The 18,076-nt window shown below is 48.6% G+C and overlaps 7 protein-coding genes across 7 annotated transcripts; 3 read left to right on the top strand and 4 right to left on the bottom strand.

The window, feature by feature from the left end:
• Positions 1-230: 230 nt before the first annotated feature.
• Positions 231-3,747, top strand: PEX2_098280 (putative nicotinamide nucleotide transhydrogenase; the record flags this gene model as incomplete). Its single annotated transcript, XM_016747098.1, has 5 exons — positions 231-324; positions 395-3,283; positions 3,337-3,525; positions 3,582-3,656; positions 3,716-3,747. 5 exons carry the CDS (start codon positions 231-233, stop codon positions 3,745-3,747), a joined length of 3,279 nt encoding a protein of 1,092 aa, XP_016598447.1.
• A 1,077-nt stretch (positions 3,748-4,824) lies between these two features.
• Positions 4,825-6,249, bottom strand: PEX2_098270 (uncharacterized protein; the record flags this gene model as incomplete). The annotated part of the gene is made up of 1 exon (XM_016747097.1): positions 4,825-6,249. The coding sequence occupies one exon, from the start codon at positions 6,247-6,249 to the stop codon at positions 4,825-4,827; it is 1,425 nt and encodes a 474-aa protein (XP_016598446.1).
• Positions 6,250-7,726: 1,477 nt separating this feature from the next.
• On the bottom strand, positions 7,727-8,116 carry PEX2_098260 (uncharacterized protein; the record flags this gene model as incomplete). The annotated part of the gene is made up of 1 exon (XM_016747096.1): positions 7,727-8,116. The coding sequence occupies one exon, from the start codon at positions 8,114-8,116 to the stop codon at positions 7,727-7,729; it is 390 nt and encodes a 129-aa protein (XP_016598445.1).
• A 1,204-nt stretch (positions 8,117-9,320) lies between these two features.
• Positions 9,321-10,446, bottom strand: PEX2_098250 (elongation of very long chain fatty acids protein; the record flags this gene model as incomplete). Its single annotated transcript, XM_016747095.1, has 3 exons — positions 9,321-9,637; positions 9,695-9,977; positions 10,036-10,446. 3 exons carry the CDS (start codon positions 10,444-10,446, stop codon positions 9,321-9,323), a joined length of 1,011 nt encoding a protein of 336 aa, XP_016598444.1.
• Positions 10,447-12,045: 1,599 nt separating this feature from the next.
• PEX2_098240 (cytochrome c oxidase subunit VI) lies at positions 12,046-12,885 on the top strand (the record flags this gene model as incomplete). Its single annotated transcript, XM_016747094.1, has 4 exons — positions 12,046-12,239; positions 12,387-12,432; positions 12,570-12,687; positions 12,767-12,885. 4 exons carry the CDS (start codon positions 12,046-12,048, stop codon positions 12,883-12,885), a joined length of 477 nt encoding a protein of 158 aa, XP_016598443.1.
• A 737-nt stretch (positions 12,886-13,622) lies between these two features.
• On the bottom strand, positions 13,623-14,994 carry PEX2_098230 (glycosyltransferase family 15 protein; the record flags this gene model as incomplete). Its single annotated transcript, XM_016747093.1, has 4 exons — positions 13,623-13,779; positions 13,838-14,456; positions 14,512-14,775; positions 14,853-14,994. 4 exons carry the CDS (start codon positions 14,992-14,994, stop codon positions 13,623-13,625), a joined length of 1,182 nt encoding a protein of 393 aa, XP_016598442.1.
• Positions 14,995-15,200: 206 nt separating this feature from the next.
• On the top strand, positions 15,201-17,893 carry PEX2_098220 (uncharacterized protein; the record flags this gene model as incomplete). Its single annotated transcript, XM_016747092.1, has 2 exons — positions 15,201-15,278; positions 15,341-17,893. The coding sequence occupies 2 exons, from the start codon at positions 15,201-15,203 to the stop codon at positions 17,891-17,893; spliced, it is 2,631 nt and encodes an 876-aa protein (XP_016598441.1).
• Positions 17,894-18,076: the final 183 nt, after the last annotated feature.

Genomic DNA, 18,076 nt, shown 5'->3' with positions numbered 1-18,076 from the left:
TGACTTAACTTCAATTTCCCCTCCTTTCTCTTCTTTCTTTCTGTCTTTTTGTTGTGATTCTTGATGCTTGCTGAGGCTTTTGTTCTTAAAGCTCTCTAAAGTTGCTTCTATCTGCCTTTACTCCGGTCTGGATGCGGTACCCCGGTTCTGCACCCCCTTCCTGGGCCCAATAGGCATTTGGATGAGACAAAAAGACCCGATACAACGTGCAGCTTGCAAGACTACTCACAATGAGTGCTCCAGCATTCCTGCGGTCAGCCGTACGGCCGTGTTTTGGGGCGTCAATTGCTCGCGTGGGGAAATCTTTCCTTCCAGTGACGTCGGGTAAGCTTCTCCAAATTGCGGTATCGGAAGCCCAAGATGAGCTGTTTTCTGACCACTTTCCTCTAATCAGCCTCTCAAATTCGACAAGCTACATCTTTCGCGTCGCAAAATAAACGCCTATCCGTTTGCCAGCCGCGATGGCCCTCTATTTCCAAACGAACCGCCACAACCTCCCTTGAGTCACCTCCCTCCGAGCCCGTGTCTACCACCCCCTACTCAGCCTTGACTGTTGGAGTACCTCTGGAGATCTTCCCTGGTGAACGCCGTGTGGCAATCACCCCGCAGAATGTTACCCTTCTTCTGAAAAAAGGGGTTTCCCGTGTGCTCATAGAACGCGGTGCAGGCGAGCGCGCTCAGCTACTGGACCATGTCTACAAAAAGGCCGGCGCGACAATGGTCGACCGGGAATCAGTCTGGTCTCAGAGTGACATTGTGCTGAAGGTTCGCAGCCCGCAATCGGAGGGACCATTCAATGAAATACAGGCTTTACGCAAAGGCTCAACCGTTATCTCTTTCATCTATCCCCTTCAGAACAAGCCTCTCGTCGGGGCACTCGCGGCTCGTGGTGTGACCTCATTTGCGATGGATCGCATTCCGCGAATCTCTCGTGCACAAACATTCGATGCCCTTAGCTCCATGGCCAATATTGCAGGGTACAAGGCGGTGCTGGAAGCTTCTAACCACTTCGGTCGCTTCTTGACTGGTCAGGTCACTGCAGCTGGAAAGATTCCTCCGAGTAAAGTTCTTGTTATTGGTGCTGGCGTAGCTGGGTTGAGCGCAATCGCGTCTGCCCGCCGCATGGGTGCTATTGTTCGTGGCTTTGATACCCGTCCTGCTGTCCGCGAGCAAGTCCAGTCTTTAGGCGCCGAGTTCGTCGAGGTTGATTTCCAGGAGGATGGCTCTGGTCAGGGCGGCTACGCCAAAGAAATGTCCAAGGAATTTATCGAAGCTGAAATGAAATTGTTCATGGAGCAGGCTACAGAGGTTGATATCATCATCACCACAGCTCTGATCCCAGGCAGACCTGCACCGAAGCTTATCACTAAGGAAATGGTTGCTGCAATGAAACCCGGCTCTGTTATCGTTGATCTTGCTGCTGAGGCAGGTGGAAATTGCGAAGCTACTGTTCCCGGGGAATTGGCCAGCTACAAGGATGTTACTATCATCGGCTACACGGATCTTCCTTCACGTCTCCCTACCCAGTCTTCAACTCTGTACTCAAACAATATCACCAAGTACCTTCTCTCCATGGCGCCCCAGGAGAAGTCGTTTGGGATTGACTTCAAAGATGAAGTTGTGCGCGGTTCCATCGTGACTCTAAATGGCGAAATAATCCCCCCTGCTGCTCCGCCCGCTCCACCCCCAACCCCAAAGCCAGAGGCACAATCTGTCGCGGCAAAGGAGGAAGTCGCATTGACACCATGGCAAAAGGCAACACGCGATGTGACAGCGGTGACAGGTGCAATGGGCACAACCCTGGCCCTAGGAAAGGCAGCTGGTCCAGTCTTTATGGGCAACATGATGACCTTTGGACTTGCTGGTCTAGTCGGCTATCGTGCTGTTTGGGGTGTAGCACCTGCTCTTCACTCGCCACTCATGAGCGTTACTAACGCCATTTCGGGAATGGTCGGCATTGGTGGTCTGTTCATTATGGGAGGAGGCTATGTACCGACTACTATCCCAGAATACCTCGGTGCTGCCTCCGTACTTTTGGCTTTTGTGAACATCTCCGGTGGCTTTGTAGTCACAAAGCGCATGCTAGATATGTTCAAGCGTCCAACTGACCCTCCCGAGTACCCATGGCTGTACGCTGTCCCTGCTGTGGTGTTTGGAGGTGGCTTCATTGCGGCTGCCAGCACCGGTATGTCCGGTTTGGTCCAAGCTGGATATCTTGTTAGCACAATGCTGTGCATGGGCTCGATCTCTAGTTTGGCATCGCAGCAAACAGCCCGACGCGGCAACATCTTCGGTATCCTAGGAGTAGTCTCCGGTATTCTGGCCTCACTGGCTGCTGTAGGCTTCTCTCCTGAGACGCTGACGCAGTTCACGGCTGTTGCTGGAACGGGTGCCTTGATCGGAGGATTGATCGGCCGCCGCATCACACCAACAGGTCTTCCGCAGACTGTTGCTGCTCTCCACTCAGTGGTAGGATTGGCTGCGGTTTTGACTAGTGCCGGAAGTGTAATGGCCGATATTGGTGACATCACAACGCTACACCTGACTACCGCGTACTTGGGTGTTCTTATTGGTGGTATTACATTTACTGGCTCGATTGTCGCTTTCCTAAAGCTGGCAGGGCGCATGTCTTCGAAGCCGACGATTCTGCCCGGCCGACACATTATCAATTCGACGCTATTGGGTAGTAATATGGCAACCATGGGAGCTTTCATTACACTGGCGCCTGGAAGCCCTGCAATCGCAGCTATCTGTCTAGGAACAAGCACCGTCCTCAGTTTCTTGAAGGGATACACCACGACAGCAGCCATCGGTGGTGCAGACATGCCCGTCGTCATCACGGTGTTGAACGCTTATTCCGGATTCGCCCTCGTGGCTGAAGGCCTGATGCTTGACAATCCACTTCTCACCAGTGTCGGATCCCTAATCGGTGTCAGCGGTTCCATTCTCTCGTACATTATGTGCGTCAACATGAACCGGTCGCTGACCAATGTCCTATTCGGTGGAATCTCGACCCCGACGACGCAAACGCAGAAGAAGATTGAGGGCGAGATCAAGCAAACCACCATTGATGACACTGTGGAAGCCCTATCCAACGCTGAGAGTGTCATCATTATTGTTGGCTACGGTATGGCTGTTGCTAAAGCCCAGTATGCTCTCTCGGAGATTGTTGGCTTGCTGCGTGCGCGTGGTGTCAATGTTCGCTTTGCTATTCACCCTGTTGCTGGTCGAATGCCCGGCCAATGCAATGTGCTGCTTGCAGAGGCATCCGTGCCATATGATAGTGAGTCATTAATAGTCCTAGACGGATAATCCATTCGCTAACAGATAATGCAGTTGTCTTGGAAATGGAAGAGATCAACGAGGACTTCTCGGATACCGATGTCACCCTCGTCATTGGCGCCAATGATACCGTTAACCCTATCGCCATGGAGCCAGACTCCGCTATCTCCGGCATGCCTGTCCTCCATGCATGGAAGAGTAAGGAGGTTATAGTTATGAAGCGGGGGATGTCCAGCGGATATGGTATGATTTCTTCTCCGCCATTCCTAATAAATGAATCCACCTAACATTCTCCACAGCGGATGTTCCAAACCCCATGTTCTTTATGCCCGGTACTCAGATGCTATTCGGCGATGCCAAGACCTCTTGCGATGGTAAGTGTTACTTGCATGAATATCTACAAAATGAAACGATGCTAATTGATTTCCAATAGCCATTAAATCTGCCCTGGAGGCGCGAAAGTAGGCTTCGACTAGCCCCTAGTCCCTTTATACCTGCATCATATGTTTGCATTGCTCCTTGTTCACTGTGAAATCTTGTGCCCCAGTGGCTGATTTATTGCTCTATTCCAAGCCCACGCTGGATGAACTGTTATTTAGTTAGCGGTTTACTATTCAGTAGATCGAGTCATTTAATGCATTTGCAATACAATCCTTTTTGACGAAAGGCAATCCTAATTCAGAAAATGCCCAACTTGGCATTTAATGAAGATCTCCATAGTGGAGTCCCCGACCCCCTAGCGGACTGTAGTGGGCACCGAGCCCTCCAGTCTGGGATCGACCGGGGCAGTGGGTCAAACAAATACGAAATTTTCGCATCCTTTCTATATTGCCCAGAGTACGGAGTATAGCACGTCCTAAGCTCAAGATAAAGTTGATAATATCCGACCTTGGGGCTGTGTAGCGAGGAATTCACTTGCGTTAACCCGACTCCAGCAGGTCCTCCCGGTCTATGCTGCCAGGGAGTCGTCGAGTACCCCTTGCTAAGCTTCCTGTAGGCTAGGAAGACACGTAATCTTTCCCAAGGAAACGCATAATATCCCTCACGTTTTGCCACAATGGTGGGGGTGGGAGACTATGGGGTCTTCATTTGTATGATTACAGGGAGATTAATATTTATCTACTATTTACATCCACATCCTAACCTTGGAAGAGTATGAAGAAATGTCTCGATAGCTGTTTAGCTGTGTAATTCAGACCTAATAAAATAACCATAATGAGAACCAAAAAAAAACCACCCAATAATTTCCCAAAATCAAATATCATGCGCCAAATATTGAAGTAGACATTAGCATTCCAGAATGCGACTTGATTCTGCCCTTGTCCAAGACAAGGCCCGTCATACATTAGCTGATCAGAAACAGAGGTGACGAGGAGAAGAGATGAAAGAAAAGAAACCAGCAAAAGCCAAAAGACACCAGAATAAAACCCCAAAACCCCAAGCCATACAAAAGAAAACCCCCCATAAAAACATTACTAGGTCGATATATGTTAAGTATCAGAAAACAAAAGAAAAAAAAATCAAGAGCCAAGAACCCCATCTCTATGCCTTAGCATGCGATTTCTTCCCCAGCTTCAATCCCATAAACCCCCTCCCACTGGGCAAAACGCTAGCATGTCGAGTATGGCGACGCTGACTAGACTTTCGCACGACATGGCAGTCAGCACTGGGATGCGGGGCAGGCTGGGTCGCGACAGAGATCTGCGATGAAGAAGGACCATTAACGTCGACCTCTGAGCGCAGACTACTCAGCGAATGCACGCTAGAGGCAGAGTGTTTCCTTGTCATGCGACGCATCATAAGTGGCGAGCGACTTGTGAGAATATTCGATACGCTGTAGGTTGAAGGGACGCGCTTCGAGGAGATGTATGGTTGTGGTGAGGCGGGTGAGATTGAGGTTGGGCTGCAGGTTCTGGTGAGTGGGGATGGTACGTCGGTGTAATTATTTGGCTTGCCGTCCTCGGGTGAGAAGGGCGTTGATGGGCGAGAGTTGTAGGTTGGGATGCTGATGCTGCTTATGCTGCGCATTGAGGGAGGTCGACGAGTGCGCAGGCTTAGTGGTGGGGGCATTGTCTTTTCCAGGCCTGAGGTTCGGGGTCGGGGTCGGTACTCTTGGGTTGGGAGTGTGCGTGGTGGTGCTGGGAAATATGAGATTTCGGAGACTCGGTTGATGGTTGCACTAAGTGCGAATTGTGTATCTTCTTCTAGGGCTGGGGTTGGGGCTGGCATTGGGGCTGGCTTGGGCGCCTGCTTCATGGTGTTTCTTTTCTCAGATACTCGTGGTGACTTGTTCGCTGGGTCGGACAAGCGTTGCATTGTAAGTCGGCGACTGTCAGCCCTGACAAGCATAGAGCGGGTGCGGCTGCTTTCCCGGCCGCGGTTATGGCTGGGACGGGGTTTTGAGGGCATTGACCGTGACCCCAGAGCGTTGATCAAGACCACTGTAGGACGAGTTCCAGGCTCCATGATTGTCACCTCCTTGGCAACCTGGATATCTGCCTCCTCTACGGAAAAGACCGATGAGGGTGAAGCAGAGCGAGATCTTGAGTTGGCCGGCTGTGGTTTAGGCCAGACGTATACGGATGGCTGTAAGAAGGTGCTGGATTCCAGTGGTGGAGAATCTGACGGTGGCAGTTCAAGGATCAGCTGCTCTTCCGGATCAAAGACATATGTATCTTCGTCAAAAGTGGCATCGCTGTTTCTCTTGATTGTAGCCGAAGAGACAGGACGGGCCCGTTTGGCTGTTGGCGGAGCCAGAATCTGTTCTTCCCGATCAGAATATTGTGAATTCTCGTCGGCACTGAGATCTGAGTCAAAGATGCCGGCTCGTGAGCCTACGGGCGAGGAAAGTAGATCTTGGGCGCCTGTATCAGATTCAGATACAGCCTCCTCGTCCGACTCGTATCGATCTTGAAGGCTATGCCTACTCAAGCGGTGTAGGCTCAGTGAGGGAGTAGGTTCGAACATGTTCCCGACAGTGATATGGTTGTAATCGGGGATCGAAGATAGAACAGAAGAAATAGTGACTGTTCCAAAGTATAGGTAGTTCCGAATCCAAAGGGAACTGCAAAACCAAAACCAAAAGACCGACTAAGAATAGGGTAAAAAGGAAACCCCCAGGGAGATGTAAGTGTCAAATATCCGGGTGCAAAGCTGCAAAGGAGATCCGACAATCCACCAGGGTGACAAAAGGGCTCTTTAAGGAAGTGGACCGAGGTGGGACCAAGGAGCTATGGGCAGGGGACATACGGAGTATATAGGCGGACGGAGGAGAAGGAAGAAAAGAGGCATCCAGGGACATTTTCCATACCCTGCACGGAGTACACGTGTAGGTCAATAAATCCTGAATTTACTAGTTTTACTAGTTGTACTAAATTTGTAGCCAGCGCGTAATGAACCTTGAGGGTTTGACGAGGGTCGTGATTGGTGTCTCACCCTTGCATGGAGAAAAATAGGGCGGGTTGGCACCAGTTTCAGCAGGGGGAGAAAACGCGCACTGGATATCGTGGCGGGAAGACTAGACTAAAAGAGAAAAGAATAAATAGATTAAGAAGAAGAATATTATAATATTATAATGTTACTCCGTATATCCTTATGTATTCGGGCCTAATCTGATAGATCATCATGAGCTATTGGTCAAGGCTAATACTCCGCGATTTGTTCTACGTCAATGATTGGACATTCATGCATATCAAGGCCTGAAAATGTATGCACCAAGGGCCAAACCAGGAAAAGTCTTTTGTATCTAGGAAAGTATCTAGGAAAGTATCTAGGGAAGGAAAAGTATCTCTAGTCCGTAAGATCAGGAGTAAAAAGAGCGGGATATCGATGAGACATCTGTCCCTGGAAGCATTCCATATGTGGTCCACATATGGACTAACTCCTCAACATGAACAGTTTAGATTGGAATGAACGCGCCCGCAGTGGGAATAGGGTGGAACAGCAAGTCACTAAAAAAGTAATCGAATCACGTCGCTCCGGGCGTTTAACAAGTTGCCAAGTCCGAGATCAGTGGGGCCGTATATAACTCAAACGCACTTACGAACCTCTCTCTTTAGTTTCAAACGGTGCACTCGGTTTACTTCGGAGGGAAAAACTCTCCTTGCAAAAGATGCCAGGGGTCCGGAGATGCTAACCTGGAGGGGGTTGGAGGTTGGAGGTATATTACACTCTTCAGGGAGAGAACTCAGGGGTTATACCTATGAACACTCCTGAAGGACTCGGAATGATCATGACGATGAACATCAGCCAAGATGCTCGATAGACTGATGAAAAAAACTCTCTTACTCCGTATTCTCCTTACATCTAACATCCATATCTCGGCGATTTTCCAATCTATCTCACTTGTCATCAATGGATATCATCTATCATCATTAGTCATAATACAGAGTACTACAACATCTATACTATTACCACCGGCAAGGACTCAATATTTCCAACTCATTTATGCATACAGCATACACTTTCTGCACGTCAAACTCTTGACATTTGCTTCAACCGGCCTGCATTGACCAACCAATATACTCCGTACCCAGTGGGTCTCAACGCTAGAAGAATTCGGCACCATAGCTCCGTTGACATATCCAAAGCGTTTCAAATCCGACCAGGGCCATCGTAAGTTGATGTGCTGATCTTCACTATAAACGTCAAGACGGCCACTACTGCTTGCGAATCCCCTTTCTTTTTTTCTCTTCTTTTTTCCTGTTCTTTTTTTGAATTGACGTCTATGCTCCGACAGCAAAGCCCGGACCTGCATATCCTTCCAGTCTCCGAATAAACCACGCGCATGACATCCAAGCAAGGCGCTTGTAACTTTTTTGAGCGAATAAACCATATTTTCCTGCCTTTGACTTTTCTTTTTGCCCGGGTCTATTGAATTGTATCCAGCCCCATTACATCAATGGCTGGGCTTTATGTTGGGAGATGTGATGGCTACCACCGCTCTTTCAACCTGGGAGGCTGGATATAACCTGCCTTGCTCCTCGCCTTTCGAATTCAAGCCTCTCTTTTTTGGGGGGATTTCCCTCTCTGGAGGCTGAGGCTGACCGTTTTGGCGCTCGACACTTTGACAATGATCGCCTTGCTCACGGGGTCAATGTCCGGGGCAAATGAGATACATCACTTTCGTGGCGTTGAGTCCCTCATCGCACTGGCCATGATGCATCGAAGCTCCACCTGGCGGTGTCTGTTCCTGCGTTTCTGTTTCTTCTGTGCAGTTTCCAGTGTGATGCTGCACATTGTGCTACCAGAGGTCAGTACACATAAGCTTTATGTTGCCATATCAACAGACTGGCTATTTGTTTAGCTTTCAATGGTTTGGGCGAAATGGAGGGGCTTGATGATAGCCTCGAGAGACAGACAGCCTGGCTGAAATGTCTCTTGGGATACGGGCTGTGTCTGCATGGGTGCATCTTGAATCCCAGCGATGCGGAAGGTGCTGACAACATGGGCAATCAACCTTGGGAAAGCAAACATGTTTTGGCTGACCAGACGCGAACCAGCCATATGGTATGCAGTCTCTTTCCCAATTTACCGACTAAACGCTTCAGGAACGGACATGATTACATTTATCTTGACATAATGAGCTGACGTCTATCAATGAACACTTTAATAATAATAAGGGCTAATGGTACAATCCAATGGCCTGCCACCAAACGGGTGATAACGACAAACATGAACAGAAGAAGAAAACATTATAAAATACAACCCTGACGAGACCGCCGGGGTAATCCAACAGCATTCATTCCCCGGTGGATTTTCCGACAAAAGTTTCGGCGCATGTATTCCGACAACTCCGAGGCACATACACCATGCCCGGGTAATGGACCTGGCATCATGAGGTGGTCATTCATTAAACAAATATAGGGACGCATCACCCAAGAGCAGCCACTCTGCCCTTCTGCTTTGTTTGGCCACAAGCATTGGATGAATCAATGGCTCATCCTAGGATGATTCCACAACCAAACTTGTGGGGCAATATAATTCTTCCAAATCACACGCTGAAAACACTCAGACGCGATTGTGCTTTAGATGATTATCTAGGCCTTGCGAGAGCGAGTCACGGGGCCGTTGGAGCGGCCAGTGGACTTGGCGCTGCCGGTACCGGCCGGGGAAGGAATCTCGAAGTTCTTCATGTCGATCAACGATTTTTGGCCAGTGTTGCGGCGGGGACGTCCGGTCTTGGCGGCCTTGTTGTAGGTGGCAATGTAGAAGGAGATGAACAGAACCAAGTAGGAGCTGATGATGCCGATACCAGCCATGGCAGCGAATTCCTCACCGGCACACTTGCCCATGTTGGGGAGCCACGGGAAGTAGGCGGAGGTGAAGTAGGTGTACGAGGCGAAGTAGATGAAGCCTTAAAACTGTCAGTATTCCCATTCTTTGCAGGTTTCCGGGCCCTGAAACGACTTACCGACGTCAATGACGAACTGGAGGATCTGCAGCATGGTGATGTACTTCTTCCACCAAATGCGAACGCCACGGGCGCTCTGGAAGTAGTACCAGTACATCACGACGTGGACCAGCAGGTTGATGGTGATGGGCACCCACTGCACGGCAGTCACACCGATAAGTTGAGTGTAGCAGAGCAGGGCGGTAGCACCGTGGTGGTAGGTGTGAAGGAAGGTCAATGGCTTCTTCTTAAGGACCAGGAAGATGGTATCAATGAACTCGACGTATTTGTTGATGTAGTTGAGCTAATCAAGTTTGTGTAAGTTTCTCTCCTTCCAATGGCTCAAGCGCTTCGCAACTTACGTAGTACAGAATGATGAGAGGGCGAGTCCAACCACCCTCCTGATCACAGATAGTGTAGAAGACTCCGTGTCTCCAGAGAGTGGGGAGCAGCTGCTCAATGAACAAGACCAGCAGGATACCGCTGACGGTGGTCAAAAGGAGGTTGTGAATCATGAACAAGGTGTTAAGCTTGAATGCAGGCAACTTCTTCATAACCTCACGGCCACCGAAGATGAGAAAGTAGTAGGTGATAAGCATCAATGAAGTCTCCTTCAAGGTGGACAGAGGGGTCACACCTTCGGTGAAGTTGAACTCGCTGGCGGGATATCCCATGACCTTCTCGTAGGCCTGGTCGAAGAGGGGCCACAAGTGCACACCGAAGGGACGATCGATAGTCGGGGCCGAGACATATTTGAGGATTTCGGACGCCATTGTGACAGGATTGGGTTGTTCTCTCAAACCAAATGGATGTGGTATTGAAGATAGAGATAGCCCTGAAAGGCAACCTGTTCTTTTCTTGACGGGGCAGTAATGGGACTGCAATGAACCGCCAAAACAAGAAAGGCAAGAAAAGGAAAAGAATGAATGGAAATAAAGCCAAAGAAATGAAAGTGAGAAAGGGGGAGGAAGAGAAGAGAGGGAAAAGCTGGAGAAATAAGAGAGCAATTACTTTTTGCGTCCGGCGCGTCCGTTGAGGACCCAAAAGGGTTTAGCGTGTCATTAAAAAAAAAGGGGAAGATCAGAGATCAGGTTCCGATCGCATCGACAGGAGTATATTGTCCGAACATGTGAAACAGTTATCAGATTCATATAATTAGATCTTATTATCATTCTTAATAAAAACTCTAGATTACAAGATATGTAGTGCACACTGCATTGTGTTGTTGAATACGTTGTCCTTAGTGTGAGACTATCACATGCTAGTCTACGGAGTAATCAAATTCCAATAGTGCCTTATACATTACAAAGAAATACCCTTGGAAGTTATGTACGAAGTTGCCGAGGCCTTATCCTCACCTACTATGTTGTATTTACGGAGTACTTCGTACATATCTTTGACTACCTTTTGCCCTCGGATGGCTAATGCGTTAGGTGGATTCCAGTCTCCGCCTTAACTAGATCCGTACCCGAAGCGTTGCATTGGAAATCTAGTCATTTCCTATTATTGGTACAACTGAATGCCATTGGGAGTAGCTTTGGCGGGGATATAAAGGTCGTTTACACCAGCTGCTGGCAACCCCTGCAGTGTATGATGTATACGGTATAACTATCCGTAGAATAAAATTATATAGATCAATATAAACCTTGTTTCATCTCTTGTGAAGTTCCCTGTTTAGCTAAAAGTAGCAGTATATCCGTGGACCTATATAATTGAAAGCTATAAAGATCTTAGATTAAGATGTTGGCAAATATATAGTAACCTCAATTATTGTTCTCAGCCGAGGTCTAAGCTCACCTGGCAAGAGCCACCACTCATGTATCTAGTCAAATTATCCAGTCCTTGCCTATCTTCCTGAGCTTATGGAATAGCATATTCACAATGGATAGATTTAATTGGAGATTGTTCGAATAATTATTTGAGTCGGCTTCTTTGCGCAACAATGGATCGAAAATATATACTTGAACATCCAAGTACCACCATAGCCTATCTTCCATGTTTTGAGATTACATACTTCTTCAATGTTTAGCTATCGTATAATACCGATATATATATGTAAAATAAATATGAGAACAACCTTGAAATATAACTTGAACTCAACCTTGGAACTGTCATGACCTTAAGACTCGGCCAATGACACGCATCTAGAAAGTGACAACCATCTAGCCAATCAGCGATCATCATTTGAGATCAAGACAACTTGGAACGGGGCCAATCGGATGATGACTCAGCACCCGTGTTAATGCCTCAGGCGCCAACACCACACCACCCGCAAAATCCTAGAGGCACTTCACACCTCCCCTTCCCGTCCCCATCCACACTTCTCCCCTCACTATTGTTCCTGTTCGGTCCACCGTGGTCACCTTCTGAAAATGTCGTCCCTATCCATCTTCCGCGTGGCGACCCGCGCCGTTCGCCCTACCGGCTTCTTCAGAGCTCCCCAATTGACCCGGTCCCGGATGCAGTCCCCGGTGACTCTGGCTGCCGCCCGCGCCCACAACTTCGGTACTACCTCTATGCTCCGCTCCGGCCACGAGGATGAGACATACGAAGAGTTCTCTGCCAGGTACGCCCCCAATCGCAAGCCATTGAGGTCGGAGGAGTCGGACAGAAGCGCCTTGCATCTCTGTGTTAGGCGCTTCCCGGAGCCAACATCGGCAATCGTCTGGATATGATAGGGACATCTCATACTGACTGTATGTCCCAATGACAGATTTGAGAAGGAATTCGATGGTGTGCAGGACGTTTTCGAGCTCCAGGTATGACACTCTCGACTTCACCTGAGGCATATTGATCGGCATGCGATACATGGCATCAGCCACACTCGTCACTCAACTTGCGGCTTCCATATCCGCACCAATTCGACAATTGACTAATGCATAATCTTTGCAAACAGCGCAACCTGAACAACTGCTTCGCCTACGATCTCGTTCCCTCCGTCGAGGTCCTCACTGCTGCTCTCAAGGCCGCCCGCCGTGTTAACGACTTCCCTACCGCTGTTCGCGTCTTCGAGGGTACGCTTTCATAATATCCTATCTAGGAGCACTAGTATTGTTGCTCGTTGAACCGAAGCTAATGTGATTTCGTCATTAGGTGTCAAGGCCAAGGTTGAGAACCCCGACCAGTACAAGCAATATCTCGAGTCCCTCGAGAGTCTGCGCGTCGAGCTGGGCGTCGCTCTCCGGGAGGAGCTCTACCCCCAGGAGGCGTAAATTCCCATCATCAATTCCACTTTTACGTCAATTTTCTCTTAAACAGTACCCCCTCGCACGTTGTTTATCCAGCACTGTTTGACTGGCTGAGGATTAGGTTAGGTAGAAGAGAAAACTGTATACATACTTTAGAGACCTCTCGTGTTGTTAGTGCTGCTGTTGTCTGGAAAAAGGTCCTCAGTGCCTTGGTTGGTGCTTAATCTATCTTGGTTCCATCTTGTTCAGTCATCCTGCATTGTTGTATCATCAACCGCTCAAGTCAGTCCTCAGTCCTCGATCCTCAATCCTCATTCCTTAATTATCAACTTTCCTACACTTAATCCTACGGAGAATATTACTTCTTCTAAATGGTTGAATAACCAGACTGGTTTGAATCTCGGTTTTTGTTCCTAAGTAGCCAATATATCACACAAAATGACAACTGCGACGAACCGAGCCTCCAACAGTGACCATGCGCAATCAATATAAGTACAATGTAAACAAGGACCCAGGAGCTCTCCAGAAGACAGCAAAATGGCCAAAACATATTTTGTGACAAGTAATAAACCAAAAATAGAGAGGGGAAAAAAGGAACACAAAATCATCAATACACACAGGTATGTGTCCGCTTAAACGCCAGGTACCAAGCCACTGATATTCAGTAATATAGTCATAGGGGTATGCAAGGAATCGAGTCGTGAGGCACTCTCCAGAATGACAAGAGACGAGAGAAGAGATGAAACGGGACATCGTGATAATTAGTGCGTTCCAACATACTTGAAGTAAGTGGGTCGGCAATCCTCCTTGGAAAGGAAGTCTGCGCCTTGGAAGAACTGGCCAGCTTTGCAGCCAGAGCACTTAGGAGAATTGGGGCAGTTAAGGTACGGGATGTGGTTGTACCCGATATCGCGGAACCTAGTGAAAATAAATATGAGTTAGGGTTCTTAAATGAGAGAAAGAGGATGTGACCTACCAGTGGACGTTGGCGGCATCGGCGAAAAGACCAACGCCAAGGGAGTGGACGGGAGCATCACCCCAGCGTTCGTAGAAGAATCCGCCAGCACGATCCAGGTGCTGGAAGTACGCCTCGTACTTTTCGCCGCGGAAGAAGTCGAGATCGCCGATTTCAAAGTTGGACCAGAAGTGGCAGGTTGAGTATCCATTGGCCATCTTGGTGTGCTCAGGACGGGCCACGTCATCCGTAATCCACTCCCACATATTGTTGTCGCTGAGGTACGACGGGTTGGCGGCGAGGAATCTCTGAGTCTCGGGCCAAAGGGTCGGGATACTCTGCGGTGCGTCGTAGAGGTTGATGGTGAAGCCATAGGTCTTGTTGCCATCCTCCATGTATCGGAACACATCGTAGTCGACGTCGCAGAAGAACTTGACATTGGGCTCGATGCGCCAGTAGTAGCGGTAGCCTTCGAGGGCTGGGTGCTTGTAAAACAGGCCGCTGTTCCAGCGACACATTTGGTGATAGGAGATCTTGGAGCTGTATTGGATGTTTTGTTCCTCCAACACCTTTGCGGACTCGTGGAAGAGGGGCATATTGATCCATTCTGGGACATCCCAGTGTTCCTTGGGTACAAGTTCTGCAATAAAAGTTAGGTATGGTTCATCTCGTTCTAACCGGACTGGAATGCGTACCATATTGGCACTTAGCCTTGGTCATTGCCTGAGTCTTCTGCTTGAATTCCTCGGTGAAAGGCACATCATTGAAGAAGATATAGGGATAGTTGAACTTGCTGTTCCATGTTCGCTCCAGGTCAGTCATTGTCGAGAGTAGCTGACCTAGTTCCTCATTGCGAACAAGAGTAATGAGCGCAGCATTGGTGCGGGCCGATTTTTCGCTATCGGGGGAGTAATCGTGTTCGTCGGCTCGCCATAAGTTTCCAACAGGTTCTCCGGTCGCTATACAACTAGTTAGTATGGCACTTAGAGTGCGATGGTTGTAATAGGAGGTGTGGCAAGAAACCGGGGTCACGCACGATCTACAAGAGGATCCTTTTTCATGCCATGAACCAACTTAGACCCTTCTTCAGAGGAGCTCTGGTTTAATTGAAAGACAAGGAATAGACAAAGAAGGATGCAGGCTGCACCCAGCATGCGAATCGGTCGTGCGATAGCCATGATGGTGGTATTTGCTTAAAGGGGGGAGATGGTCGGAGGAAGAGAGAGGCGCGTAATAAGAGTGGCCATCTTACCTTATCGGGACTAGCGCCACCCAAGCAAAACATCTGGGTCTCTCTTCGACTTTATGCTTCTTCACTTTATGACGTCTGGAGACGTCTCGATGTGATTTATCTTTGACTCTGAATCCGAGTCTATCTCTGAAAATGGCTCTCGCGGCTGATCTGAGTACGCTTATCGATGCCTTGATCACTTCCGTTGCCAAGATATCACCGGACCAGAAGGTAATAATATATCTTGCTATCATTCTCATATTGTCACTCACAGTGTCCTAATATATATGCAGGGGTCTGTGCGTGTTCAAAATCTGAAGCGTCGTGTACAAGGTGGTCTCCGAACTGGTTCTCATACGCGCACCGACCAGTTTGCAGTTACCAAGCAACTCGAGGGACTACAGGAAAAGTTTCAAATCTTGAATAGAGATGAACTTGCTGAAGCTCTTCACATCCGTCTTGCGGAGCTGGAGAGCAATCGGACGTCCTGGCACCCAGAGATCCTGAGTCTCTTACTGCAGCTCTCAGATCGCCCCGCTCTTTTGTCTACGGTCAAACGTCCAACGGAAGGGGCCAAGGCACCAGAAGCAAAAGAGACCCTTTCTTGGTCGGACCTTAATGCAGAAGGGACGGCATTCAGCGACGAAGAAATTTGGGAACAGGTCGACTTTGCTGGCGACTCATCAGATGACGACTTTTCATCCGTTGCCAGTGATGTATCTCTTCCAAAGCCCAGGCCTCAATCCGCCACAACAGTGGATGAAGGGTACACCATTCCAGATGACTTTTTTGTTTCGCCAGAGGATGGGGATCTTGTTGCCTCTCTAGAAAAGGCTCAATTTTGGAGAGCGGAAAACCACCCTTCGTTGCCCCAGGGAGAAGCAGCCACCTCGCGACTTATCACGGAATCTCAACTTGCTAGAGAGACCATCTTTATGCTTCAGGGCCTTCCGACGTCCATTTATGTACGTTTGGATGATGATTTCGGAGTGGATCGAAGATACGCACTCGCACATTCATCCAGTGAAGCTCTAGCATCGCTTTTGCAGTGTTTCATCGAGATAGGCGCCAAACTCAACGATATACGATGTTTTACCAAGCTCCCACAGACAATTCCATACATGCAGACGTTTTGCCGGGCCTTAGAAGTCCGTCTCCTTGAATTTGATAGAGTCTTATCTCAAGTTCAGTGCAAATACCTTTCTGCCGGGTCAACTGTCAGTCTCATCCAGCTTCTTGTTGACGTTCGTCAAAACTCTCACGAGCTAGTATTACTCTCAGAAATGATCACCAAGCTAGCTGATAACTCGACTGATCAACCAATGTGCTGCCTTGATTCGTTATACGATTTAGTATGCATGCTAGAGGCCCTTGGCGACGAAAGTACGTCCCAAAGCCTAGCGGAGCTATTCTTTATGTGTTTCAAAACATATTCAAGCTCGATCCGACTCTGGATGGAAACGGGTCAGGTCGATGCTTCGGACAGCACTTTCTTCGTGCGATCCAATCGCGAGAATGAGAACAAGGATCTACGAACTCTTTGGCATGACTGGTTTGTGCTTGATACGGGATATAGGCAGCAGAGGATCCCTCAGTTCCTCGAACCTGGTGTCCAGAAAGTTTTTACAGCGGGGAAGAGCATGGTATTTCTGCGCTATCTGAATGCGCCACCAGATATTGAGGCCATGAGATTCGAGGATCTCTATTCCCAGGATCCTTCACTATTACATGTACTTCCTTTCCCCGCGTTAGTAGAGTCTGCATTTGAAAAGCTCGTGGATGTGGATCATTCACTCAGTGCTAGTTTATTACGAACCGAACTCGACCAACAATGCGGATTATGGACCTCGCTTGATGCTCTTCAGCATGTCTACCTCGCCAAAGACATGAGCGCCGTCAGCATTGTTGATGCCAAAATATTTGAGCTGATCGATCGGGGTCGTTCCTGGGATGATAGGTTCCTGCTCACTGAGATATCGAGGACGGCCTTCAGTTCAGTATCTGTCATTGACACCTCAAGAATCCTTATGCGGCCAGCTAGTACTCCATCGCGGGTCTCTCAAAATCGAACTGTGAGGATTCTGGAAGCAATTTCAATTGATTATGGCCTCCCATGGCCTATTGCGAATATAATCACCGAGGACGCAATACACACTTACCAACGGATCTCGACCTTTCTGATGCAAATCAGACGCGCTAAACATGCCATCGTGAAACAGCGTATTCGCGACGCCCGCATCACCACACCCGACGACAATGACACATTGGTGCACGCTCTACATCATAACATGCTCTGGGTCCTCGATTTCATCTACGGCCATCTGACCTATCTCGTGATATCCACCGCAACCCAATCTCTACACAAAGATTTATCTAGCGCAAAAGATGTTGATGCCATGATAGCTGCCCATCAATCCTACATGTCTTCTTTGGAAGCGCAGTGCCTCCTCTGCAAAAATTTATCACATATTCATGACGCAATCATCGATTTTCTCGATCTGTGTGTTCATTTCGCAGATCTACAGGCTGCGCACTTGCTCGGGGACGAACAACAACATCTGGAGAGTCTTATCGCGCCGCGCACAAAGAGAGACTCTGAAGACGAGTTCGACTCCGATGATGATGATGAGGACTACGACGATATGAACCACGAACACACACTCACAGTCTCATTTCGCGACTCGACCTACAGCCAGCAGATGAAAACAGTCAACAACAACTTCAACCATCTAACCGCCTTTGTCACGGATGGCTTGAAAAGTCTAGCCCGTGCAGATGACGGGCTTCAAAGTTGGGATATTCTTGCTGACAGGCTCGAATGGAGGCAGAATTGGCGTAGGCATTGATATAAATACCCCTGTTTTGGTTCTAGCGGGAGTTGGCGTTACGTAGCTTAGAATTTGAGTGGAAGACGCAATTATGACTTTTTTAAAACCACATACATAAATTTCTGTCTCAAGATAAAGTAGCCCTGTCCTCCACCCGATTCGGAAACTCAAACAGCCGACCAATCCTTTTTCGGCCGGGAC

This window comes from Penicillium expansum, assembly GCF_000769745.1.
Source record: "Penicillium expansum strain MD-8 chromosome Unknown contig349, whole genome shotgun sequence".
In the NCBI taxonomy this organism is placed as follows: domain Eukaryota; kingdom Fungi; phylum Ascomycota; class Eurotiomycetes; order Eurotiales; family Aspergillaceae; genus Penicillium; species Penicillium expansum.
The sequence above is the reverse complement of the archived record's forward strand: the minus strand, read 5'-3'. Positions and strand labels throughout refer to the sequence as shown.